A 27,403-nucleotide genomic window follows, 5' to 3' on the forward strand; every position below is an offset into this window, starting at 1 on the left:
GGTCGGTCATGACTTCGGTGTGGAAGCGCGTGCAGCGCGCGGGAAAGAAAGCCTCCAAGTTTGAGTTCATCGCCACTTTCCAGGAGCTGCTCGTGGAATGCAGCCATAAATGGTGAGTCCCAACACTTTGATTCCGGAAGGACTCCAGCAGGAAGCGTCTCCAGACGCAAACCAACACCGAGAAGGTCCATTTGGATCCTCCAGAAGCAGCTTTAAATCCGCTTTCTGATAGTTTGTGTTGCCGTCGTGTGGAAGCGGAAGTAAACGCCCACGTGTGACGGACGATCAGCTGTTCCTCATCAATGATCCATGATGCTGCTGACATAAGGAGACTCTTCTCCCCGACGTTTAACGTGACCGTGACGTAAGAAAGTTGATCCTAGGGGAAAAGGCGCTTCCTGGCCCTTTCCAGGTGTGGCCGGTCGTGATGACCCCCCCCACCCCCCCACCCCGCGGGGAAGTTCGTGTCAGGTCGGATCGGCGCGGATCCCCAGCGGGGTCAGTTAGGGACCGTCAATAAATTATCAAAAAGAAATGAATTACAGTCAAACATTTCCTCAATTGTGTCCAGATGATCTGATTTACGTTGCTATGTTTTTAGAAGAAACATGGAATGAACTAGGCCTGCACAAGAAATTACAACGCATATCTCAAAAGACGGCGAAAATTGTTTCCTTAAATGTGCTAAAACAGTCTTATTGCAGCTTAAAGTATTTGACAAATTAAATAAATCCATTTATGTGTTTGACCAATCGGATGGAGCCTTTTTATGTCATATGTTCACCCTCCATGTAGGGTCATTTGGATTATTATTTGTCATCTTGACTCTTATTTAAATCAAACTGTAGCACTGAAATAGAATTGATGTTTTTAGTTGTTTTGCTTTTTGTTCATGTATTGCAAGTTATATCGTCAGCAATATTGATTGCTGATATCGCTAATTGCAGCCAGTTTGAGTTTAAGTTAATATTATGGTATTTCATTCAAAATCTCCCAAACCGTGTGACCTTATGACTCCAAATATATGCCGAATTGTGGCGCCGACATACCAACACCATACAGACCAATTTTTTTTGCATTAATAGATGGTAAATATTTTTTAGGAATTTTTATATTAAATTTTCAGAGGAAATGTGTTGGGATGTTAGTGCCTCATTTCGGGATACATTTGGCCTTCTCGGGTCACATGCCTTGGGAGCTATTGAAAAAAATGGTCAGAATTTATATGCAAACTGCTGGAATTTTAATATAAAATTCATCTAAAATATTCAGCATCTTTGATTGCAAAATAAATTGGTGTGTATGATGTTGGAGCCATAATTCTGCATATTTTTGGAATTCTAAGGACACGTGGTTTGAAAACTGTTGAAAAAAATATACCAGAACATAAACTTAAAACCATTTTTTTCTCATGAAAACATTGCAAAATAATAATATTGCTTAAACACAACATGAGGAAATATTTCGTTGTATTTTATTTCTTTTGCAAAGCATTTATTCTTGGGTTTGATCTAAAATCTTGGCCACATTCTGCACTTGTTAGCTTGTTGACGGTCCCTAAGAGAGACCACTGGGGACCACCCAGCTGATTGTTGAATATCCAGCCTAAAACTAACTTCAGCGTGGTCTGCAGCTTTGGTTACAGTGTCAGAAACAGAACCAGAACCTGTGGCTCTGGTTTCTGATGGTTAACCATATTTCTCAAGTCTGCTTTTTTAGTAAACAGATGTGATTTGTTCACCAGCCTAAAGAAAACCGCATGACTGAACATGACTCTGTCTAAGCATGTTAAGAGCAGGAATGTGGCTGCAGAGAAGACGGCACTGATTGAAAATGGAAAACATTTCAGTTTGTTGCAGAAGAAACGAAACAAAACAATGCCGTTCAACAAAAGGAGGTCAATGATCTGGAAAATTATCTTCCTTAATACTTAATGGTAAAAGGAGGAATTGGTTTTTAACGTAAAGAAAATGTAAAGCAACACCAGAAGAGGATTTTCTAAAACAAGGGATGTGTGAAGAATTGTGGAAAGGAAGGATCAGCTTTGAGCCGTTTCTGTGACAGACTGACAGAAGAGGTTAGACAGGAATCTCTGTGGATCACCACGTTTGCAGATGACACTGTGCTCTGTAGTGAGAGCAGGGAGCAGAAATGAAGGTCAGTATGCAGCAGAGCAGAGTTTCTGTGTGTGAATGAGAGGAGCTGAGGAGGAACGGTGGGGTTACGGCAGCAGAAGGCGGAGAAGGTGGAGGACTTTAAGTTCTTAGGGTTCACAGTCCAGAACAGCATAGAGGTGGAGAGGCAGAGAGGCAGCCCTGCTGCAAGCAGGTTGGAACAGGTGGAGGGAGGTTTTTGTGTAATCATCAAGAATGAAAGGAGAGGTGTAGAGGATTGGGGTGAGAGGATGAAGGGGTGTCCAATTCCAGGCCTCGAGGGACGGCCTCCTGCCGGTTTTCCAGAAATCCTGCCTTATCTGCTGCTGATCACCTGGATCAGGTTTAGCCAATAAAGCGTTTCAATGGCAGGCTGATTGAAAAACATGTAGGACACGGTCTCTCGCAGCCTGGATCCTGACACCTCTGCTGCAGAAACAGGAGGCGGAGCTTCAGGAAGCAGAGATGAAGATGCTGAGTGAGGTTGTCTTTGGGACCAGGATGGATCAGGAATGAATCCATCAGAGGATCAGATCCTGGTGGATGTTCTGGAGAGCAGGAGGAACAGTGATGATGATGATGGTGAGAGGATGCTGAGGCGCTGACTGGCTCTCCGCCAATCATTTCTTGTTCCTGTGGTAACGGGGAAAACTCCAACTTATTTTGCGTCTCCATACAGCATTTGTGTACATTGTTACCAAGACTTACTTTCAAAAATCTTAAGAAACGATCTGGAACAAAAAGTTACCTTAAACCTCCAAATAAAAACGGAGAAATGTGGGCGGCCTCTTTCTGCTTATTTTCATTTAGACTGTAATAGATAAGAAAACAACCTAACATGTTGAAAATGGAACATACCATTATAGAGTGAGTGGTAAATGTATGGTAAAGTATCCCTAATGGTATGTTCACACCGGGCATGTGATGCGTGTTCAAGAACACGCTCAACAGGCATTCTTACAGTGTTCACACTGCACTGCCCGATACTAGCACATGTACTTACAGTTGGAAGAGGTTTGGTGGGAAATGGGGCAGAAAACTTACGAATCTTGCTCCAGGCTTTTATTTCACAGCTCTATTCTGATATATGAAAGGCGGCCAAGGCATGATTGAATTTGGATGCCAATTTAGAATTTTTAGGAAAACTTTAATTGATTTAATAAAACTTTGAGTTTCTGCATTTTGTGTCCTACACCAGCAGTTTCTAAACGAATCACACATCTGCTCTGTTTGCCAGTACATCAAATGGCCTCTAACCTCAGATCGTGTATCCCATACTGTAAGAGCAGACTGGGTGAGAATCACGGTCAGTGAATGCTCTCAGTGTCTCCAGGAAACGACAGAGGAAGATGGACGTCCAATGAAGCTTGGCTTCCTTTGTCATCTCCAGACTTCTGGACATTTTTGGTCAGTGTGTCCTTTTCTAAATTGCTTTGTGTTGGGAAGTAAAGGAACACAAATAGACTGAAGAGGCTGATTGAGGAAGTAGAGTCTGTGGTTGTGTCATTGACTAAACATGAGAACTGGACAAAGTGACTCCTCCCCCTTGGCGTTCCAAACAGGAAGTACTTGCTAGTTCCTGCTACTAATCTTAGCATGTTCTTGCTAATCCTCCTTCTTTCATAAAATTTTCTCTTTATTTGCAAGTTATTCAAGTTATAAACTGACCAATGAGATGCCTCAATACCAGAAGTGGACCCCACATAGGGGTGTAGACTTCCAACAAGCCCCCATTCTGGTTGGTGAAAGTGGTTGCCATAGAAATGTTGACTCAGACCAACTCGGACCGATCGCTGCGTACTGACGTCGTCTGATGTCGTCTGACGTCGTCTGACTCCCACAAAATAATAAATGTATTTTTAAGCGCCTTTTGTGAAAAAATAAAATCAGCACAATAAAAGCACAGTAAAATCAGCCGATGGGTGGATGGATGGATGGATGGATGGATGGAGGATAGATGGATGGATGGATGGATGATGGATGGATGGAGGATAGATGGATGGATGGGCAATCATATAAGAAAGGCAGATTTAAAGAGGTGGGTTTTGAGTCTGGATTTAAAGCTGGGTAACGAGTCAATGATACGGAGGTCCATACAACTTCTCTCTCTTCTCTCTTTAACTTAGGCAACCAGATAAACTGAGAGTGGTGTGGACCAGGAGGAACCGACATTACAGCACCAAGGTAGGAATGGCACTGAGTTTGCTCCTATCTAAATGTCAGTATCCCAGGCTGGAGTTATGTGTGCTAAGCGTATGATAAAGATTCATAAGGCTGATGTAAGTTACACGCTCTTGTTCCATACGGGTGATGCTGTCGTACGGCGCCCTTCACGCCATACTTTGGTCATTGGTGCGGTGCGAGCACTGGCTCCTTACAGACCACAAATGCTGTATGCACGGGGTCTGTACCTGATTTAAATGAGGACGCCCACACTTACTACACTCTGATTCTCTGCTTTGCTCATTTGTAACACCCAGGCTATGCAAGGAGCTCTCATTTATCACCAAAAAAGCACTAACGGACTTCGGAGGGGGGGCTGACTTGAAAGAGGGAAAAATCTGTACGACTCTCACCTACTTCCCCCGGACGTACCCATGTGTGTCGTTCAATAGTTCACTAGGTCCTGTCGCTCGCAGCGTGTTCTTAGAAACAAATGGCCATGAACATTTTCTCTCTGCTGATTCGCCTAGCGGTCTACGACCTTGATATTTCGTGCGACCATCTACAAGCCCCAAACAGGTTTGACCATTTTTCACCTGCAGATGTCCCGGATCCACCTGTTGGGACTAAGTCATGAATTTGCACCTTCCCCGCTCCCTTTCAAGCAATCAATCAATCAATCTCCTTTTTAATGAATTCATTGTGTGATAAGTTATTATTGTGTGTATAAATGCAAATATTTATGATTATTAGCAATTATAATGTCAATAAGATAGCATCATTTTCCTTTCATTATTTTCTAATCAATTCAAAATTAATAACTTAAATGGACTTGACGTATCTATGTATTTTAAATGTCTTTTTGTCCTTTGTCATATTGCTGGAATTGCTTGGGGGGGGCAAATCAATCTAAAATCAATCATTATGCTGCACCAAAGATCTGATTACAAATCTGTATTTATTTAGATTTGAATGTAAAGAAATAATGTGATGTAATTTAATATTCTGATGGATGGATGGATGATGTTTCTGGTGGTGGTAGTGTGCGGTTCCAGTTCCAGTTCCAGTTCCAGTTCCAGCAGCTTTTGTTGTTGTTTCAGCTCCACGGCTGGCAGCCGGGCATAAAGAACCCCTACAGAGGCCTTGTGGTCTGGCAGGTTCCAGAGAGTTTGAACATCACGGTCACACTCTTCAAGGTATGAAGGAAAGTCTGTGTGCTGGTGTGAGCGTGTGCTGGAGCGTGGTCTGCGTGCTTGACCATCATCACATGATTCACATTCTAAATATAAGGCTCATGGATAGTTTAACACATTTTCAATTTGTTTGTACACAGAACATTTACACAGATCTTTTCCTGGACGACATCAGCTGCTGTCTTTGCAGCTTTTGGGTTCTGGAGCAAATAACCAATTAGTAAATCAAAATCTGTCAAGTTGTGGTAAATATCAGTTGGGCTTTGTGGACCAGCGTCAACCAGCTCAGTGGTAGAGTGTCTGTCCTAGAACTGCAAGGTCTTGGGTTCAAATCCACATTTAGGTCATTCAAAAGTCTCCAAAAATGGGACCCAACGCCTCTGTGCTTGACGCCAAGTATTAGGAGGTTGGACTGGGGCAGGGGTCGGCAACCCATGGCTCCGGAGCCACATGTGGATTTTTCATCCTTTTGTTGTGGCTCCCTGTGACTTTGGAAAATAATGAGTATTTTATAATAATTAATTTTTATTTTAGTTTTTTCATTTTTCATGGCATTTCAAAGGCGCTGCTGGGTCCGTACGAAGCGAGTGCCACGTAAAAAACAGCTTCGTAATGAGCTCGTATTTATCGGGCGAGACCTGCAGAGCTGATAGCAGGAGGAGACACGCGGGGCGGCTTCAATCAACACTCCGATCTTCTGCCGGGAACTTGACGTACCGCGGGGCAGAGACCAACTCGCTGATGACAGACTGAGAGTTCTCGCCGGCGTTGCCAGATAGAGTCACAGTTTTCCAGCCGAAAAGTCATCTGAAAACCGCCAGACCCAGCCAAAAACCGCCCAACACAGCTTTTGTTTTTTTTCGTACTGGACTGATTTAGCAAAATAAAAGATTTTTCTAAATAAAAGATAGTTCAGACTAAAATAAAATGTGTACACTATTGAATATTTCTTCAGCGGGCCGCCTTCTTCCATTCATTTTCTTAACCCGCTCTATCCCCGCTATAACCTGCGTCCGGCTCTTTCATCCTTGTGCTGCGCTGGAGCGCCCCGACTATCGTGTTTTGCGCTCTCTGTGTAGGACACACTGAGGAGCGCGGGGGAAACAACTCTCAGCTGTAGAGGATGTGAACAGGTGAACAGGTAGAGAGGAAAAGCAGGTGGAGAGGCGGGGGAGGGGCTTTGGCTTCAGACTCTGTCAGATGGAAACACGGCGTCAGATTGAGACGCAGCTTTCCCTGCAGGAGTTGAAGCAGAGACTTTCTCTGGGATGATTTTATGAACTCAAACATGGAAACATGGTTACCAAGTAGAACTCTTCAAAATAATAAACCTGATCTCTCCACATTCTCAGTGTCTACCATGAATTGATAAACACATCGCTCCATGCAGCGATCAGACCAGAACTTCAGCCAGTGGCTCCTCCCACACGTGGCCGCGGTATCATCCTTTAAAGAACATAATGTGCATTTGCAGCGACGTATGCTTCAGACGATGTCCGATTGGCCAATCTACATGTCAATCAAGCCCCGTACTTCTCAGTGAGGATTTTGATTGGCTGGTGGATTTTAAAGAAGTACTTTTTTTTAAAATCTTTTCTGGCCCGCGATCTACACTCATGTCATTGAAGATCGACCAGTCGATCGCGATCGACGTAATGAGCACCTTTGAATAATATATACATGCAAAATATATATAATGATGTCAAAACGGGTTGTGGCTCCGGGTGCTTTCTTTTCATTAGGGGCGGTCCCAAATGGCTCTTTGAGTAAAAAAGGTTGCCGACCCCTGGACTGGGGGGTTCAACCACCAAATGGCTCCAGAACTCGGCCGTGACTGCAGCTCACCCCCCCCCCCCCCCCCTCCAGGGCAGAGTTTAATATAGGGATCACATTTCACACAACTGGTTAGACTTTCTCTCATGAAGCACTTTTGCCTTTTACACAATAAAAAGAAAAAGATCAAAGTGGAGAGAAATTAATGACAACTATTATGCTGTTGTATTTCCAGACTCTCCAGGCCAAATTGTCTTAACTTTATTTATTTAAAGACTAGCCTGTGAAAGTGACCGACACTCCGAGGGATGAATGATGAAAATCTCGTTTAGGAACCAGACTTGAATCCCCACTTGGTTCACAGTAGCTATGAGTGACAGATGATTTGCTGCTGGGTTTGTTTCTAAGGTTTACAATTATTTCTTCAACCACAGGAACCTACTGCAAAAGAATTTGAGGACAAGGACTGGAGGTTCGTAATAGAAAATGTAAGTCTCCCATTTTCATACCAAATGAGTAGAATATGATTTTTTGATGTTTCTTGCAGTCCTTTGTTATCGAATAACTTACTGTACAGCTGGGGGTCTCCAGCCCCCGAGTGGCAGAGAAAAAACACGACGTACATTTTTTCTATTTTATTTCTACTCTGATTCCCGATTCCCTCCACCTCATCCAACTCATCCTCAACACGTCAAGTCGCTCGGTTTCGTGTCAGAAATGTACCTTCCTAAAGCCGCTGATCACTAAATCGAAACCCCCAAGATAGCAAAGTTAACAAAAACAAACGTAATTGGAAAGATGCTTTTGGCAGGAAAGAGCCCGAGAGGAAACCAACACGTTCTCACCCAAACTGGTCATAAATGGATTCATGGGTAGGGACCCCCCCTCCATGTCACATAGTTTGGGTGAGCCTAACTCGTCGTACTGAAAATGAGAAACCCGAAACGCTGGTGATTGATTTACGTTTTCAACCATAAAAATAGCTTGACTCTAATTTATTTTTTAAATCTAAGCTGGTTAAAGTGAACGCATTCTCATAAATGAGAACATAGAAAAATGCTCTTTTTCTTTTGTTATTTACGACCAGGCCAGTTTACACTTTTTTTCTTTTAATTACAACTTTTAAGTCGTAAATTTACGAGAAAAAAGTCATAACTGTTAAAATACGAGATCTTAAGTCGTATATTTATGAGAAAAAAATCTCGTCAATTTACGAATTAGAATCTCGTAATTTACCTTTTTTTTTTTTTTGGTGGCCCTAAAACTCTATGGTAGTTGTTATTATTAAAATTATTTGGTTATTTTAGCCGACGAAAATAACCAGTTCAGTATTGGACCATCGGGTTAAAAAAGGCAGATCACGATATATCTCAAAATAACAAATATGTTTTAGTTAACTTAATCAAATGTGAAAGTCCCTCTATGTCTAAATATGATTTTCTGGGTTTCCATCAGGAGACTAAAGGCCATAAAAAAGTGTTGGCCTCAGGGGAGATGAATATGAAAAAATATGCCAGCGACACACCAGCAACATTTGACGTCACCCTGAAACTCAAGCCTCTGTCTGTGAAAGTGGTTGAAGCTACTTTGAAACTGAGCCTGTCCTGCATCTTTCTGAAGGAAGGCAAAGCCACGTGAGTTTTGGTCTGTTGTCCAACCGAATGACAGGAACTTCTGAAAGAAACTTCTCTTTCTGGAGGTGTGATCTGTGAGGATTCTGTCTCGTTTCACAGGGATGAAGACATGCAAAGTCTTGCTAGTTTACTCAGCATGAAGCAGAGTGACGTTGGCAATCTGGATGACTTTAATGACAGCGACGATGAAGCCAGCAAGGAGAAAAAAGGTGGCCGTGGAACTGGACAAGAAATTCATGTGATGGGTAAACATTTATTTTGATGTTGTTTAAGTTTTTAGAGCAGAAAAAATAATGCTGATGCTTGAAGACGGCAGACTTCAGTTTCACTGAAGCGGATGTGGTTGCCAAAGTAAGCAGGTCAGAGGAGCCCGCCTTCTTGGTGACTCTGGGGGGTGGGGTACTGCAAAGTACCCCAACGGAGGACACCAATGTCCTTCTGGGGGACTTGGACGCCCACATGTGCCACAACAAAGGCACCTCAAAGGAATTAGCGGCCTCCCTGATCTGAACCCGGGTAGGGTTCTTGGACCTTCACAGTATTTCCATAACCAACACCAAGGGTGTCCGTCCACTAGGACAGCCGAGGCTGGGTGATGAACTTTGTAGTCCTTCAGCAGAAAGCAAGGTGGAGAGAGGAAGGAAAGAGGCAGGATGGTAGATCTTAGAGCCCGGGGTTCAGCGGGTCTGGTCAACGGTGTGTTCTGGTGGTTTGCCCAATGACCATAGTGGCACCTTTCCAAAAGTTTTACTTTGGTTCCAATGTTTAGAACCCCTTTAGTACTCCAGCATCATACATGTTTGCATTTACGATGTGATGATTCTTACTCCATGACACTCAGTGATGATCAACACTTCTCTTTGGGTGGATTCAGTCTGGAAAACCCTTGTTCCGGATCGAGTCCTGAACCTCACGTTTGGTCTGTATTCAGACTGGCATTGAGTGGACCGTTCTGTTATGGCTTGTAAACAAAACCATGTGACTAAGGATCTATTCAGTCATGGTCACACTCTTCAAGGTATGACGTAAAGTCTTTTAAGGGCTGGTTTACAATCCTCATCGGGACAGTTAACTTTGTCTGGAACAAAACTTTTTATTTGTTACTTTGGAAGCGTGCCGCAAGTCGGTTTCTGGCAAGGAGACGTGGCGTGTTTGCTTTATCTAAGAGGATGCTAGCGATGAGGAGGGTATTAAGGTACGCTGATAAGTGTCTAAGGCTACGTTCACACTGCAGGCTGAAACGACCCAATTCCGAATTTTTTGCCCCTAAGCGGCCCAATTCCGATCTTTTCATGACAGTCTGAATGACACAGATCCGATCTTTTCAATTGCGACCCAGGCCCCGTGGATTTGCCGTCCTGATTCCGAATTGTAGCCGTTCTTTTCAATTGCGACCGCCGTCTGACCGGCCAGGCGACTTGATTCCGAACCGTCATCGACACGCAACAAACGTCATCATTTTGCGTTGAACCATGGTGGACGATGCTGCTGAGACCAGTCAGTAGAAGGGAAGGGAAGTCACTGATTGGATTCTCATTTGGGGTAATCGCTCTTTTCAAGCCAAACTCCAGGGCTCTGATCGCAACTGGGCGGTTTTTGAAAAAAATTCCAGCTAAATGGCAGAGCGTGGTGTTGAACCTTTACCGCGATGACTTTTTTTTCTTTCTCCCCTTTCCGACCGTGCTCAGAAGCGCGGGGGACCCGAGGCGATCCTCCTCCTCCTCCTCTCTGTTCTGATCCTTAGATTCTCCAGAACGGGTTAATAAAGAGTCCATAGCATTTATTTTGGGGGAAACCTTCTTTTATTACCGTCCTCCGTAACACACACCATGAATGCGCACCCACACTGCCCCCCCCTATTCTCTATCGCGGCACCCGCTTGCACACACAAACACGCGGGCGCGCGGCTCCAACACATACACATTCCTCTTCCACTACAGTGGGTACAGACGATCCCGACTCCAATGCCTTCTTAAAATGAGAAGATTGTAATTGTGCTGCTCCTTCGTGAAAATAAATTTAATATTACAAAAAGAGCTCCGCTTTTGACAACACTGTTGTTGACATCCATTGTTAACGTTGGCTCCGCAAACAACGAGTGACGTCGTTCACCGTTGGGTATTCTTCTGGCTTCTGCGCATGCGGGTCTCGTTTGGGTCGTGTCACGGTCACACTGGAGATCACAAAAGTTCGGATTTACTTGGAAATGTGAACGGTCTAGCAAACAAATCAGATTTTTTCAAAAAATCCGAATTGAGCATTAAGCCCTGCAGTGTGAACGTAGCCTGTGACGTATAGATTGTTGTGATGTGCGTCACGTTAAAAATTGTTTTAATGAGTCTGAATTCATCCGGCCACATTTCAGTGTCTCATGGTTGTGGTTTTATGACATTGTTTTAGATAATTCTGTTTAGGAACTACAAGGTAGCTGTTAGGATGACGTCACAGCGGCGGAGGGGGTGTGCCGCATAACGAGAGAAAAGTGGAAGAAGCTTTTCAGTGATGTTAAAATAAACGCTCTAAAAAATTTGGTTTTGTTTGATAAAACGACAATCGCTGCTTTACATTTGTCCTGGGCTCATCCGTTGCTTCATTCCTAATCTGTTTACGTCGGCTACGGTGGCCATTTTGGTTCAGTTTCTCCGCTCCGGGAACGGATTGCATTCAGACTGAGGAATCTCACAGCGAACCAGAGCTCAGTCCGATTAGAAACTAACCGAGACCACCTCCAAAGACGGGTCCTGGTCCCGGACCAGAGGCTGCTTGGATGTACTCAGACTGAAATTTGTTCCAGATTATCGGGGTAAATGAACTCTGGTTCACTTTAAGTGAACCAAATGCGTCCAGACTGAAAACACCCTACATGAAAAGAGCTGAAGGTCCAGTTACTGTAAGTTCAATAGTGATGGATAGAGGACAAAGTAAGAAGGGCTCATATTAAGGCATTCATGTATGTAAAGTATCTTAATTATACTATTATATAAATATAAATAACTTAAATAAAAATATGTTAAGTAAAAAAATCACATTTTAATATAAATATCATCTTAATGTATAGGTCTTATTGTTAAGACAAAAACCCACTTCTTCTTCTTCTTCTCCTTTGGGCTTTTCCCTCGCCACAGCGAATCAGCTTTGTGTATCTAACCCTTCTTCTGCATCCTCTCCTCTGACACCAGCCACCTCCACCTCTGTAGCTTCACCTGTTCCACGCTCTCACTACAAACCACACAATCGTCTGCAAACATCCCAGTCCATAGTGATTCTGTCTGACCTCATCTGTCATTCTGTCCATCACCATCACCAACAGGAAGGGGCTCAGAGTTGATCCCTCATGTAATCCCACCCCCACTTTGAACTCCTCCATCACCCTACAGCTCACCTCACCACAGTGTAACTCCTTCTGTATCAACATCTTCAAACCAAATATCGCATCTCGGCATGAAACCATCCTGCTGCTCACAATTGTTCACTCCTGCTTGTAGTCCAGCTTCAACTAGTCTTTCCCATAACTTCATTGTTTGGCTCATCAGCTTTATTCCTCTGTCGTTGGCATAACTCTGCACATCCACACACCCATGCACCTACACCGTCCATCCATTTACCCATCTGTTCATCCATTTACCCATCTGTTCATCCATTTACCCATCTGTTTTTGCATTTACCCATCAACCCAACCACCAATCTATCAATCTATCCATCTATTTTTCAAACTCGCTCAATCTTCTCTGGGGTCACGAGGAGAGAGTCTATCCCTGCTACTGTGGGGTAAAGGTGAGTTTCACCAGTTCATTGATGGGCAACACAGAGACGTACAACCACACACACACACACACACACCCACACACACACACACACACACACACACACACACACACACACACACACACACACACACACACACACACACACACACACACACACACACACACACACACACACACAATAACACCTTAGCGCCACTTTGCCAGTGAAGCATGTTCTTGGAGGCATGTTCTTGTTCTCCTTCTCCACACATGAAGAAGGAGAACATGCAAACTCCACACAGAAAGGACCCAGCTGGGATTTGAACCAGGGCCTTGTCGCTTTATTATGCGAGAGTGTTTTTTGTATTTCTGTCTGGTTCTTTTAATCATTTCATTTTATGAAGACTTGTGGTTTGATCTTAAGGTAGTGATCCAATTGGTGTGTAATCTTGTCTGTGCTTTCTTTCTCTTCAGAGATTAGCAGACAGCTGAGTACTCTCAGTGAGGAGGACACTCAACATACAGGTGAACACCGGATTCTTTGCATTTATAGAAGCAGAATCTCCAGACAAACTTCATTCTTTCCTTTGTTTTTCAGCTTCAGACCCCAGTGCCCTGCCCATCCTGAAGTCCCAGCTGCTTGGAGGTGCAGACTTTGAACAAGTCAGAAGTGAAGCGATCAAGTCGCCATCAGCAGGGTGAGTAGGAATCCAGTGGTTCAGTTTGGAGCCTTACAGACCTACTGATGCAGCTAAAATGGCAGCAACTGCAGGTCTTCCAGTCAGACAGATTAGATCCAGATTCCTGCTCGGAAACCAAGACGTTCATGGATCTCTTTGTGTTTGTCACAAATGAGATCTTTTTCAAATAGCATTTAATCCTGATTCATAAGGATTTGAATAAAGGAATACTAAGAAATATAATTTTAAGCTTCATTTGCTTGATATACGTCCTCCATCATTAGAAAAATGCCAGAAGAACATGTTAGGAACACATGTGTGCTGCCTCTTCCTTTTGCACGGCAGTTTGTTGTTGGAAGGGAAATGTAACAGTCACGTAAGATCAGTTTAGCTGTTTTTACTAATGATAGATTTAAGCCTCTGGGCTTCATGCCCACTTCCTGTGGAACATTTTTTTAGGGAAACTCCAGTCCAGTCCACTTACCAAGAGCTACCAATAGTCTCCTAGTAGTGACTGATTCTGGGCTCCTATCCATTCCCAACTATTTGGATCTGAACCTTCAACACTTTTTCACACATGGCGCTGCGTTCACACCTCGGCCGCTGGCCTTTGAGTGACTGCTTTGAATGAAGTCTAACATAAAGCCACGTTTCGGGCTTCCACACTCTCTCTACTCTACTCTACTCTAAGTACAAACCGGGCGTTCATTGGTCGCCCGCTCAGAGTTGGACTGCTTTGGACTGCTTTGGACGTCAAACAGCTGAACGTTGACCAATCAGGGAGACTGATTTGGTAGTGACGTAGGTCTAGTGTCTTTTTCATGGGAAGCGCTAACCGGTTAAAAATCGATCATGAAGGAGAAATGAATAATGGCTGTTTGTGCCTGGAGCGAGGTTAGTGGGATCTGCCCATGTTGACATTTCTCACCAAGCCTCTTCCAAATGTAGATGGTTTGATTTTGAAATGGTTTATTTCAAGCAATCAAATAGAAATAATACACAAAAACAATATAATCATCAGTTATACATTCATACAGTAACTAATCAAACTTAGGATAATTAGACATATTAATAAATATTGCTTGAAAGGGAGTGGAAAGAAGCGAACTTATATAATCCCACCCCGTTATACTATAACCATTTTATTACATGATTTATCAATATCCAGTTCCTAGGTTTTATCAGACAGAATTAACAATCATAAGGTATCAATAAAGCACATGACAAAGATGAATTACTTAAGTACTACGTCAAAAATAACTATTTTAGAAATCAACATGGCAAATGCAGCATCTGAAATATATGCAGATTATGTTACTTTTAAAAGTCATTCATATGCTTTAAAACATAATACTATATTATTAAAGCAGACAACACTGTTTCAGGAATTTTCATAGCAAAATTTCATCAAGTATCAAAAGTTAAAAACATGTGCAAAGTTATGCTACATTAGGAAAGATTTTTGAATCAATTTATCAATTTTAGGAGCTAGTGAAGTAATATCATCAAAAGTCAATCAATTTAACAATTTTCAAAAGTGATTAATCATTTGTTTTACTCTTTATATATATATATATATATATATATATATATATATATATATATATATATATATATATATATATATATATATATATTGTATTTTTATTTTATTTTTTTATATAATAAAGTAATGCTGTCGGGGAAAAATAAAAAGGGTCCATAAACTGTCGAATTGTCCAAGGTTGGTATTTCTTCTTTTACTGATAACAGCAGATTTTCTTGGTTTAAACAGTTAATAGTTTTCTTCCATGTTATGACTGTAGACATTAGATTCAGGTCCATATCCTTCTTCAGCTGATATCAGCTGCGGTGAAAGTTGAGGTCAAGTTGTCTGCAGGTCAGAACTCTGCTGTTATTCAGGTTACGTCAGACATACAGAGAAAGTGATGATTCCTGGTGTCATATTTCTTGAAATTATTTGGCTCTTTGATTTATTACTCCACGTTGTTTCAGACAACCGTAATCAAGCACTTCTCAAAGTCCTTCATGGTGTTCACGACCAGAACCTTGGATCGGTCCTCTGGACCGAGTGGTTTGACGTGAATCCTGCAGCCTTTAACCCAAGTGTTCTCAATCTGCTTACGCTTCCTGAGAAGCCGTGCATGTTTTGAGATTTCAGCATTCCTTCTGGTCAGATGGTCGTTCAGATAAACAGCAGATCCTCTGAGATTTTTGCGTTGATTCATCAGAGCTAGCTTGTGTTTGTGATTCACAAACCTGATGAGGATCGCCGGTTTATCCGTCTCCTTTCTCCTGGGGAGCAGGTGGCAGGTCTCGATGGTATCAAGATCCAGGGAAATCCCTTTAGATGTGAGAAATGAATGTATTTGCTGCACCAAAGACTCTGCACCGATTTCCGTATTAGCACTGCTAGCTACGCTAGCGCTAGCATTAGCAGTGCTAGCTCCAGCTGCATTCAGCTTCGCTCGAGGCTTGATTGGTACTCCAGTGAGAATGACATTATTCATCCTTACTTGCTGTTCCACATCGTCCAGTCTTTTCTCCAGAATGTCGACCCGGTTTTCTCGCTGCTCGTTTTGAGCCCGAAATCTTCGGAACTCTTCCATCATCTCCCAGAGTGGTGTTAGCTTAGCCGACACTTGATCCATAAAACTTTTCAGCGTTTCTTGAATAATGTCAAGAGACTTTTTGAGATCTTCATATTCCTGGGGTTTCTTCGGGGGCATGGTCAGCTCTCTTTTTTGGAGAAAAATCAACTTTTTAAGTAATTTGAAGATAGTTGTATTCGCAGAGAGGCACGCCACGCGTCCTGCTGTATAACCCCGGAACCGGAATTTATGGTGGAAAGTAAAAAACAAAATAGAAGAATTCCCTCCCTGCTGCTGCTTGCTTGTGCCAAAAGCGTGTTCATGAAACCTTGCATAATGCTTTCACACTGTCAATGTGAACGTATCACAAAACAGCTGTGGGAATCGCTCATTCACACGTTTGGTTTTTAATCTTCTCCCTGCCTGCCGTCGGAGCAAACCATGAAAGTTTTTCCCTTTTTGTTGACTTTCTGTAACCTCAGGCTCAAGAGCTGATCACCTTTGTCAATAACCTCCGAGCCCTTGGCTACATTTTAGGAAAATATTACTTTTATTTTCTTTCTTTGTGGATGACACCCAGCTTTACACCTCCACCTAACCCACTGCTGCAGCCCCTCCCTCACACTTCACCGACTGCTGTTTGGCAACAGTTCACATGTAATTTCCCAAAACTAAATACAAATAAAACTGAAATGATTTTTTCTTTTGATTTGGTGATTTAAGAAGACGTTCTGATTCCCTCCAAGACTGCATTCACGAAATGACGGAGAAAGCTGCTGGTGCTGAGTCCAATGTCTATGGCACCTTTACCGTCAACTAGCAATGCTATTAGCACTTTGAAAACCATCTACAAGTTTGAAAACAACCAGTTTAATGTTTTTGTGTGTTTGGATCCTTTTGCAGGTACTTGCCTATTCCACATGGAAAGATCAAACACACCAATGCTTCAAAAACAGAAACGCAATCGGAACAAAGCAGTGAAGCAACCGCGTTGCAGAAAAAAGCTTCCGATGTGTCTTTCACTGTGAGTAACATGCTGCAAAAACTGAATCTCAAGGCCGCGTCACACAGCTGCTATAAACAATTTGTGAATTTTCCACCTAACAAATGTCGGTCTTTGACGATCCATGCGTGATGGACGTCACTCAGGTGTTTTTTGTGTTCGTCGATGTGTGCAGATGTCCATCGAGGATTTTGGCCGACGTGTCTTATGGTTTTGAGATGTTCAAAATTTTTGGTCGGTTGAGAATTACGTAGTTTAGACGCAATTGTGTGTGATTTTTACTAGATGCGTACGCAAATGTGTGTGTTTCCACGACGATGTGTAACTTTTAGATCACGTATACGGCGCACAGATCACGTTCAGATGACATCATTGATGCATGAATCACTGATGAATTACAGATAAACATCACAATAATCACACGCTTCATGTTCTACGTTGGTTTACGTGTTCTTAGCGTGTTTATTCCTACTTCTTCTGTGGTTTTAACGTGGTTCATTCCTGATACATCTGTGAACATTTCACCTAAAGACCACAACTTTCTCACTTTTTCCAAGTAGATTCACGTATGACCAGTTTACATCCGTGACATATGCACTAAATGTACGTAGTCGACATTCCACACGGCCTGGTTTTTTCTTTCTTGCAAGAATAATAAGTTTTTTAGTAGCGAAATGATTTTGGTTTGTGAAAACATGTCTAGGTGAACGGAATATTTTTTCTTGAAGTAAAAATTCTTGGTGAGACCATTTTTTTTACCACATTGACAGATTTTTTTTGCTTATTCAAAGAAAATTTACCAATGGGGTAACATTTTTTGACTTGTTTCTAAAGGAGCTTGTTTATGCAGTGCATGATCTGTTCCTCTGATGGATTCATTCCTGATCCATCCTGGTCCCACAGAGAACCTCAGCGTCTTAAGCTCCGCCTCCTGTCTCTGCATCAGAGTCTGTGAACCAACAACATCTCCCCACAGTCTTCTTCACTTTTCACTCTCTTTGGTCACACATCAGACCTGAAACCTTCCTCCACCCGTTCCAACCTGCTTGCAGACGCCTCTCCACCTCTTTCCTACACTTTCTGTTGTTCAGGACTGTTGATCCAAAGTCCTCCACCTTCTCCACCTTCTGCTCCCTGTAACCCCACCTTCCTCTTCAGATCCTCTCATTCACACACAGATGCTCTGTTCTGCTTTAGCTTCATTCCTGATCAAACCTCCACCTCTCTAGATGTTCCTCCACCTGCTTCCTGCTCTCACTACTGATCACATCATCATCTGCAAACATCATGATCCAGAGATTCCTGTCTAACCTCTTCTGTCAGTCTGTCCATCATCATAGTAAACTAGAGAGAGCAGTCCCTCCTCCTTCAACTCCTCTTCCTCACCTACAAACATCTCACTGCTGTCTTCCAGCTCTGAACAATTCCAACCTTCTCTGTCACTCCAGACCTCCTCCTCCTCCTCCTCCTCCAAACCACAGCTCCTCTCTCTGGATCCTGTCCTCTAGATCTACAAAGACACCATTCAGCTCCTCCTGACCTTCTCTGTCCTTCTCCAGAAACCTCCTCAAAGCAAACATCCTTGCTTCTCTTTCTCTGCAGGAAACCAAACTGTTGTTCCTCTGACCTCAGTCTGGCATCCACTCCTCTTTCCCATAATTCCTTGCGGCTCATCTGTAGTTTCTCTGCTCGTCTCCCTTCTTCTACTTCAAAATGGAGTCAGAACATTTCTCCTCCATTCTTCTCACTAACACCGGTTTGGTCCTCCTGCTGTCTGTTCTGTACACTGTTCTTTCGTTGGTAACGTTGTTTTCCTTCCTGTTGTGTACTCAGAGTTCTTCTGCCTCGGCGACGTCCAGCCAGTCTCTGCTGAAGTGGTGTCAGGAGGTCACGCAGGATCACAAGGGAGTAAAGATCTCAAACTTCTCCACTTCCTGGAGAAATGGCCTGGCATTCTGTGCTATTTTACACCACTTTCATCCAGAAAAAATGTAAGAAATACTTCACAGATAATTCTCTGTATTCTAATGTTAATGCAGTTACTCAGTAGTTTTTGTTTTATTTTAATCTCTCTCAGAAATTACAAAATGCTGGATCCGTATGACATCAAGCAGAACAACAAAAAGGTTTGTTTGAAAAGTACCATGCAGACATCACAGCTATCACAACCTTACCACAACTGAGCGCTGACCCACATAAAAAACAATTTAACACAGATTAAATGTTCAGTTGATAGCCAGGATTAGTGATAAACAAAGCACTGATGCGTCTTTGTTCCATAATAACTAAAAAACAGTTTAACTAGTGAAGAGCTAAAACAGCTGAAACATCCTAAGAAATAAAGACTACTTTGCAGATTCCACCTGTTGTTTTTTGGAGCTTAACTTCCATGATAAGGAACAAGGAAACACTATTTCAAAATAACTAAATAAAAAAAAAGTCCCACTATCTGAGCGGTGAGCTGCAGACACAGCCGCACTAAGGAACCATTTGGTGGTTCAACCCCCCCAAATCCAACCCCTTAATGCTGAGGGTTAAGCGGGGAGGCATTGGGTCCCATTTTTAGAGTCTTTGGTATGACTCTGCCTGGGTTTGAACTCACAACCTTCCAGTTACAGGGCGGACACTCTTCCACAAGGCCACTGAGCTGGAACAGTTAAAAATAATGGTTTCTTGACTGTTAAACAAAATAATGGATCATTTAAAGCAGTTACTGAGCCCAAACTAATAATTTAACAACAAACCAGGTTGAATAAAAGCTAGAGCTTCACTAAACGGCAGATCGATTCTAAAAGCAAAAATCAGGGTTCAGTAAATGAAACTTCATTTCTGCGACCCCAAACACTCTCAGAAATGACTTTAATGGAACACTTTCTGGCTTTTCCAGTTATAATATGTCTGATTCATTTGTAGATTGCTAACAGAATTTTTCTAGTGTTTCTCAAAACAAACTAGGGCTGCACGACATGAGGAAAACTCGCGATTTGAGATATTAGTGATCAATATTGCGTTGACAATATAACTTGCGATACAAAACAACCAAAAACATAATTTCTATTTCCATTGCAACAGTTTAATTTAAATAAGAGTCAACATAACTTAAGTTATACTCCAAATGACCCTCCTCTACGTAGAAGGTGAACATCTGACGTAAAAGAGCTCCATCTGATTGGTTAACAATGTGGGGGCGTCCATCCGATTGGTCATAAAGGGATTTATTTGATTGGTTAAATACTTCAAGCTGCCATAAGATTATTTTAGGACGTTTAAGGGAACCATTTATTGCGATTTTTGTTGCTTTTTACGATGTGCGTATTGCACAGCTTTATATCGCGTTAATGATAAACTTGCGATTTATTGTTTCGGCCTAAAACAATCCATAACAAGCATCCAGAGTTTGTATAAAAAACTGAAGATCTAAATATCAGGAAAGTTCCTCCCTGATACAAAAACATGAAAGCCAGAAATTCCTTCATCTCCATAAAGGGATAGATAATTGGCAGAGATATACTTTTCTGATCTATTCTGCTCATTGATGATTTACCGATATGTTTTCTAATGAATGCCTGTAACCTTTTGATTGATTCTGTAGGCCTTCGATGGCTTTGCCGATCTTGGTATTTCTCGACTGATGGAACCTTCAGACTTGGTCATGCTTGAGGTTCCAGACCCCCTGATTGTCATGACCTACCTCAACCAGATCTACACCCATTTTACAGGCCAGCAGCTTAGTGTGCTCCACATAGAGAAGGACTGCAGTGAAAGCAGATATGCGGTAGCAGAAAACTATGACACCCCAGAGAGCCGTGAGGAAACCTTTCAGTACTGCATCCAGAGGCTCCAGGAGCAGACCGGGACCGAAAACCGTCCAGAGAAGGCAGGCACCAGCAGCAGGAACGTGGCTCCTCCTACTGAAGCAGAGCAAAAACAAGTTCCTTCAACAAGTGCTGCAGAAAGTACTCAACAGCCAGCGCCACGACCACGGACCCGCTTTTCAACAAAGTCCAGTCTTATTCGAGTCAAAGATGCTGATCTGGTTAAGAAGCGTAGATCTCAACAAAGCACGTCATTTGATGGAGACGGTTCAGTGGTACGTTTTGATCTTATTTGTGTAATTTTTTAATTTATCCATGTCATATTTATTCATTTATTTACTATTTAGTTCAGTAAAAGCTGTATTTGTCTTTATCAGAGTGCTGTGGAACAAAGCTGGAGGAATTCAGAAAATGGTCAGATTTACTGTCATTGCTTCTCTTCCCGCCTATCTCCTTATTTTAGCATGACGGTCATTTCTGTCTCCTTTTTCCAGAAAAATCGCTGACGCAGCTAAAACAAGAAGGACAGGTCAGTCGTTGGTCAAACTCTTGTTCTGTTTGGGTGAAGTCCTACAGGACACACTAATGGCAATGCAGCAATGTTCTGCTAATCTTTCCTACCGTTTTTATGGTTTTAGGAGCCGGGTCAATACGTGTTGGATCAGATGAAAGCCCTGGAGGCAGAGCAAGCTCGCCTTGACAACAGAGCAGGAGTGGTAGAGAAGAAACTCAGACAGTTAATAGAAACAGGTAAAGTACTTAATGGCTGTAAACAAACCTTTACGGGCCGTGTCCCACGCGGACCTACAATGTGCGCATGATGCACGGAATCAGTCAGACGAGAAAAAGGGAGAAAAGTTGTGGTCTTTACGGGAAATGTTCACAGATTTATCACGCCACCTAATCATAGTGGGGGAGTCTGAGAGCTCGAGTGATCCCAGGAGCTAAGCTGTCTGGGGCTCAAGCCCCTGGTGGGGTCTTCCATGGCTGACCGGTCCTGGGTGACGAGTTAAACAAAGAGCGGTTCAGAAGCCTCTGCAGACAAGAAAAATCAAGGACTCAACTTCACCAACACCAACGGGCTAAAATGAAAGACGCTGGATTTTACCACGGAGATGATTTGGCAGTCCAGTCCATTTTAAAACCCAGATGTTTTCAGGAAGACTTGATGTCATCGTCTTTATCTCTTTCCTGTGGAACTGTTTCATTTATTACCAGAACTAAATACAATAAAAATATTCTTTATGTTGCAAAAGTGTGCCTATAAAAAAGGTAGACCTTTGTAAATGGTTAAATAATTTCATGGATCAGTTGTTGTTTTTTAATGGAAGTTTCGTGGTCGTCCTTTTTGTGTGCAGGTAGCGACAAGGTGGAGGAGGAGACGCTGATTCAGGAATGGTTCAGTCTGGTCAACAAGAAAAACGCTTTAATCCGGAGGCAGGACCGCCTCCAACTGTTGTAAGAAAAGATATGAAAAAGAATAATGCGTATCATTTTAGTGCTCACAATGGTGTGATGATGATCTTTACATTGACTGTAATAAAAAAGCTAAAACTCTTTCCATTTCTGATTTTAACCTACATAACACATTTAAAAGGCTGTTTGTGTTTGGAAGCTTCTAAATTAGAAAAAAAATTGTTAAAGATAGAAAACTTTTTATGTAGATTAAAAGGTTTTTATTTTTATCTTATTTTAAGACAGTCTTGGAAAGGACATTAGTTTTATTTGGTAAAGTTTTATCAAAATGTAGTATTTCTATACCATTTAAATGCGATATCTTAGTTCATAAAGCGCCTCTTGCTCCTATGCGGCTCTTTCATAATGAAATGTGCTCTAATTTTATGTATTTTGCTGCCTCTTCTAAGATTCTGCTGTTGTTTGAAGTATTTGTTCTTCATTTTTACGTTTTTTTAATCTTACAGTCCTTTGGCATGAAGCGATTCCGTATAGAAACACATTTATTCCTCTTTTTTATTACAGACTGCAAGAACAAGACTTAGAAGAACGACTGAAGCTGTTAAACAAAGAACTGAGAGACTTGATGACAATTAAAGGTTTGCAGACATATTTATCCTGGATTGACTCACTAATAATTATAATAATAATAATCTAATACTGTCTTCCATATGAGACATTACTCTGTAATATGCAAACAGTATTAATATACATGCATCGTTTAGGTCCTCACCTTTAGTTTACGCTTTATTCTCTTCCCATAACTGTACAAAAACTCACAATGAAATCTGTAGAAGAGGGCTGCAGTTTGCATCTAAGAGTTTAAGGATTTTGGAAAAACCAAAGCTTTTCAGAAATGGAATTACGCTTATTTTCTTCCTTTTGGACCTCTGGTTTCCATTTACTATTTTACATCATAACAGGTCCCACATAAATGAGTAAAATTAACCAAATGAACTCATCTTATTTGATCCCATGATGTTTTTTTAAACCCACTTTATCAGCCGAACCCGAATCTTACCGTCCCTATGCAGTCTTTCATTGTAAATGTGCATGTTAGGGACATAATCACTTAAGTGTATTTACTGTGATTTTGTATTTGGATCCATTTTTAGCATTTTGGCTTTTTAAAAACAGGAGGTTTTTACAGAAACTTGCATTTAGTAAAAAACAGAATTCAAGTCTTTTTCTTTTCTTAATACAAACAATGTTGTTTGGTTTCATTTTCCATTCTGATCTGTTTGACACAAAAGACACATTTTTAGTGTTTTCCAGGTTTAATTTTTTACTATTGGCCTTATTTACAAAGTCAACCAAACCCTCTTACTAAAAACAAAAAAACGCTTTTGTTCTCTTTGTTTATGTCAAGAAAGTTTTGAAAATGGTCATAACTACTGTTGTGGATCTTAAGAATTTTGCCTCTTTTGTTTAGGGTACTGACATATTTCTGTGCATTTGTTGCAGAGTGCCACAAGTCCCAAGCGCACACACAGAGAGAGCAGCTGCTGATCCAGGAGCTGGTGTCTCTGGTCAACCAAAGAGACAAACTGGTACATGACATGGACGCTAAAGAGATGGGGTAAGGTTCACACATCTACTGGAAAAAAGGAGAGAGAGAGAGAGAGAGAGAGAGAGCGAGGCTGGAACAGATGATGTGTTCAGGGACGGAGCAGGTCCAGGCTAAAAGGTCATGATGGTCTAGTACTGAAAGCCTTTCTGTGACTCAACGCTCTGCTTTTCTGCTCTTACTACTTATCTGCATGCCTTGATATGTCTGCAGTGGGGGTCCTGGAACCAATTATTGGTGGGGGGGCACAGCTCCAGCGGTGCAGGTAGACAGGCACCAGGGGCCTCGAGCCAATTCTAACAAATTGCGATCCCGGACGAGCCCCCAATTTGTTACGATTGGCCATGGACCTTGAAGAAATAGGTGGAGAGACGAAGCCGGTTTTGGCACTCAAAGTGCTTTTAATATGTTTAAAGAGTAATAAAAAGCTAAAATAAGAGAAAGGTTGAAGGTGTGCTGCTGTGCGAGTGTCTGCGAATGTAAGTGTATGCTAAAAAAACGTACAGAAGCCAAACAGAGGAGTAGAGAAGACGCAGCGATGGATCTGGATTTGGGAGGAAGAAGAGGGAGAACCATCCTAAGGGGGGTCTTTTATGTCCATCATCTGATTCCCGAATACCTGCACCTGTGCAGGAGGAGGAGGACAGACAGGAACGGAACCACAAGGCCCAGGACCATAACGGGGTGCTACCCTGTAGAACATTTTGGATTGAAGCCTGACTGCTCTGCGGTGTGCGACTAGCACTGCGTGGCGGACAAAGGAGCAAAAATGGTTATCCGTTTGTTACACTATAAACTGATAACCCAGGGGGGAACCTCCCCAGCCAGGGCGCTACCCAATCTATTCATTCTACAAGGAAGTCTCCATACCTGAATGCTGCCAAGTGATTCCCTAAAAATATAGTGACATCATTTAGCAAATGAGTATGAATCTATTAAAAAACACGAGTTCTCAGACGAAAAACGTGGAACCCTGAGGTACATTCTAAAGAGCATCTGCTTGGTAAACGGCTCACGATCCTTCTGTCTTTGTTCTCAGAGCGTTGGAAGAGGACGAACGCCTCAACCGCAGCCTCGAGCAACGGAAAATCAAGTACGCTCAGCAACAAGAAGACAAGTGTGTTTTACACTGACCGATCGTCAGCCTTTTACTACGAAATGCTGTCCTATCGCGTACAAATGACATAATAACTACAACAAGCAAAGTTTCTATTTTTATTTTACTTTTCCCACTGCAGCTTTAAGCAAACAGTTAAAGAACATGTGAAAAATATTCTCAGAAGGAGCACAGACTTTTCAAGACTGTTCAACAAAAAAATACAAGTTAGCCAGGAGGAATATCAGCTTAATTAGGATTCAGTTTAACTTTCACGTCTTCATTGTTCAACTTTCTGTATTTTAGGACCTAAAAAAGTCGCCTCCTGTTCTGTAGGAGCCAAACTTGCTTTAATTATTTTGAATCTGGCTTCAGGGTTGCAGGAAACCACAAACTTAAGGTCGTGTTGCACAGCTGCTGAGCACATTTTGTACATTTTCCACGTATGAAATGTCAGTCATCCGTGATCCAAGCGTGATCTACGTCATTCATACGTGTTTCTTGCGTTCGTTGATGTGCTCAGATGCCCGTCGAGGGTTTCAGCCGACGGGTCTTTACGGGAATTCATTTTTTAGCTGTTCTGAATTTTTGGTCAGTTGAGAATTATTCAGTTTGAGTATTTTATGTAGTTTATACACAATTATTACGTAAATCTTACATTTTTTTATGAGATCCATCCAGAAATGTGTGTTTTTCCAGGAGCGTTCCACGTTTGTCTAACAGACTTTTCATGCATGAACCACTGATGTGTAACTTTTAGATCACGTATACGGCGCACAGATCACGTTCAGATGACATCATTGATGCATGAATCACTGATGAATTACAGATAAACATCACAATAATCACACGCTTCATGTTCTACGTTGGTTTACGTGTTCTTAGCGTGTTTATTCCTACTTCTTCTGTGGTTTTAACGTGGTTCATTCCTGATAGATCTGTGAACATTTCACCTAAAGACCACAACTTTCTGACTTTTTCAACGCAGATTCACGTATGACCAGTTTACATCCGTGTCATATGCATAAACTGTACATAGCGGCTGTGGGACACGACCTTGACAGCTTCTGTTTTAAACATTTTACAAGAGCAAAATGTTCCAACCTTTATACTTTCCCTAAAAGTAATCATTTTATTATTTACCAGAAACACTTCGTAACAATGCTAAGTTGTTGAGCTTCTAACACAAAACATTTCAGTTTTTTTTTTAATTGTTATTTGAATTAACATTTTTGTAGCACAAATTACTAGCAAACATTCAGCGGTGCTGTCGGCGTCATTAGCAGACTCAGAAGATGCTGCTAAGTCAGAATATGTGGCAGTAAGTCAGACAACAACAACATCACGAGACGGTGGGTTTGCTCTTCATGTATGTTACAGAGTCTAGCGGCGTTCCCTCGTTTATGACTTTCTCAGAATAACCTGATGGGGGAAATCTGAAAAGCAGGATTCCAGATGTGTTAATGCTGTCAAACTCCTCACCACACACTTTCTACACTTTCTCTCCCGTTTAAACTCTCAAAGTTCAAACCTTGATAGAAAAAGAAGAATGTAAACGCAGATCTGACCGGGATACATAGAAGATGTCGAGGGATCACTGTGTTTTAGAAATGAGTTTTAAACTGGAGTCAAGTTTTTTCCCTTGTGTGTACTACTTTATCCATGCAGTTATTTTTCAAATATTTATGATGTGAGATTGTGTATGTTTGCTCCCATGCTTTATTTTGTTTCATTCTGTCTCAAATTGCTGCTTGGGGATAAATAAAGGTTTATTTGAACTGAACCGTGTGGCTAAAGGTTAACTCCCATCATCCTCTCTGTTCATGGACCTAAACACATTCAAGTCTCTGGAAGGCAACAACTGTAGTGTTAATTCAGCCTCAACAATCACAGATGCACACAACCTGTGTCACAAATACACACAATCTCTTCAGTCAAATCTAAGGGGCCGTTCGATTGGCTCAAAGCAAACACGCCTGCTTTGCTGATGAGTTTGATTGACAGATTCATTAGCCAATGGTGACACCAGTTGAGCTGCTGCGTCAGGAGAGTCTCAGAATCCACCGTAACAACACGTGTGTGTTTGTGAAACACAACGTGTGCATTTCCAAATGAATATGGGACATTTGCATAAAATTACAGTTGTGAATCAGAGCGTGTGTATTTGTGAAACAGGTTGTGTGCATCTCCGATTATTGAGACTGAATTAATGTGATGTGATACAGCTGGACATAAAAACCTCATGTGTCTCCTGACAGCAAAGTGAGGGTTTGAATCCCTCTGTAATTCAGAGCAGAGGATTTTGGTGTCTGACTGTCTCCACTCACAGTTGTGTATCTTGTCTAATACCAAAATCTCTACAAAGCAATAATGAAGAGGTGCACTTAGCAAAAACTAGTCTAGTTAAGTGTACCACAAATACACATGGTCTACCAGGGGGCCCCGATCCAGGCATCGAGGGCCGGGGGCCCCGATCCAGGCATCGAGGGCCGGGGGCCCCGATCCAGGCATCGAGGGCCGGGGGCCCCGATCCA

At 42.0% G+C, this 27,403-nt stretch overlaps 1 protein-coding gene across 2 annotated transcripts; it reads left to right on the forward strand.

Annotated features, from left to right (window-relative positions):
• Positions 1-26,652, forward strand: LOC101157163 (EH domain-binding protein 1-like protein 1). Of its 2 annotated transcripts, none has more exons than XM_011487788.2 (19): positions 1-112; positions 4,280-4,337; positions 5,417-5,512; positions 7,717-7,770; positions 8,738-8,916; positions 9,016-9,161; positions 13,137-13,187; positions 13,261-13,360; positions 16,837-16,957; positions 18,770-18,927; positions 19,014-19,062; positions 20,529-21,026; positions 21,129-21,165; positions 21,246-21,280; positions 21,390-21,501; positions 22,110-22,209; positions 22,732-22,805; positions 23,671-23,785; positions 24,813-26,652. In XM_011487788.2, the coding sequence occupies exons 1-19, from the start codon at positions 9-11 to the stop codon at positions 24,904-24,906; spliced, it is 2,181 nt and encodes a 726-aa protein (XP_011486090.2). In that variant the 5' UTR covers positions 1-8; the 3' UTR covers positions 24,907-26,652. The 2 variants fall into 2 exon arrangements, with proteins under 2 accessions (XP_011486090.2, XP_023821640.1); XM_023965872.1 differs by lacking the exon at positions 1-112 and adding an exon at positions 3,452-3,560.
• The last annotated feature ends 751 nt before the right edge of the window (positions 26,653-27,403 follow it).

This window comes from Oryzias latipes, chromosome 18, assembly GCF_002234675.1.
Source record: "Oryzias latipes chromosome 18, ASM223467v1".
Taxonomy (NCBI): domain Eukaryota; kingdom Metazoa; phylum Chordata; class Actinopteri; order Beloniformes; family Adrianichthyidae; genus Oryzias; species Oryzias latipes.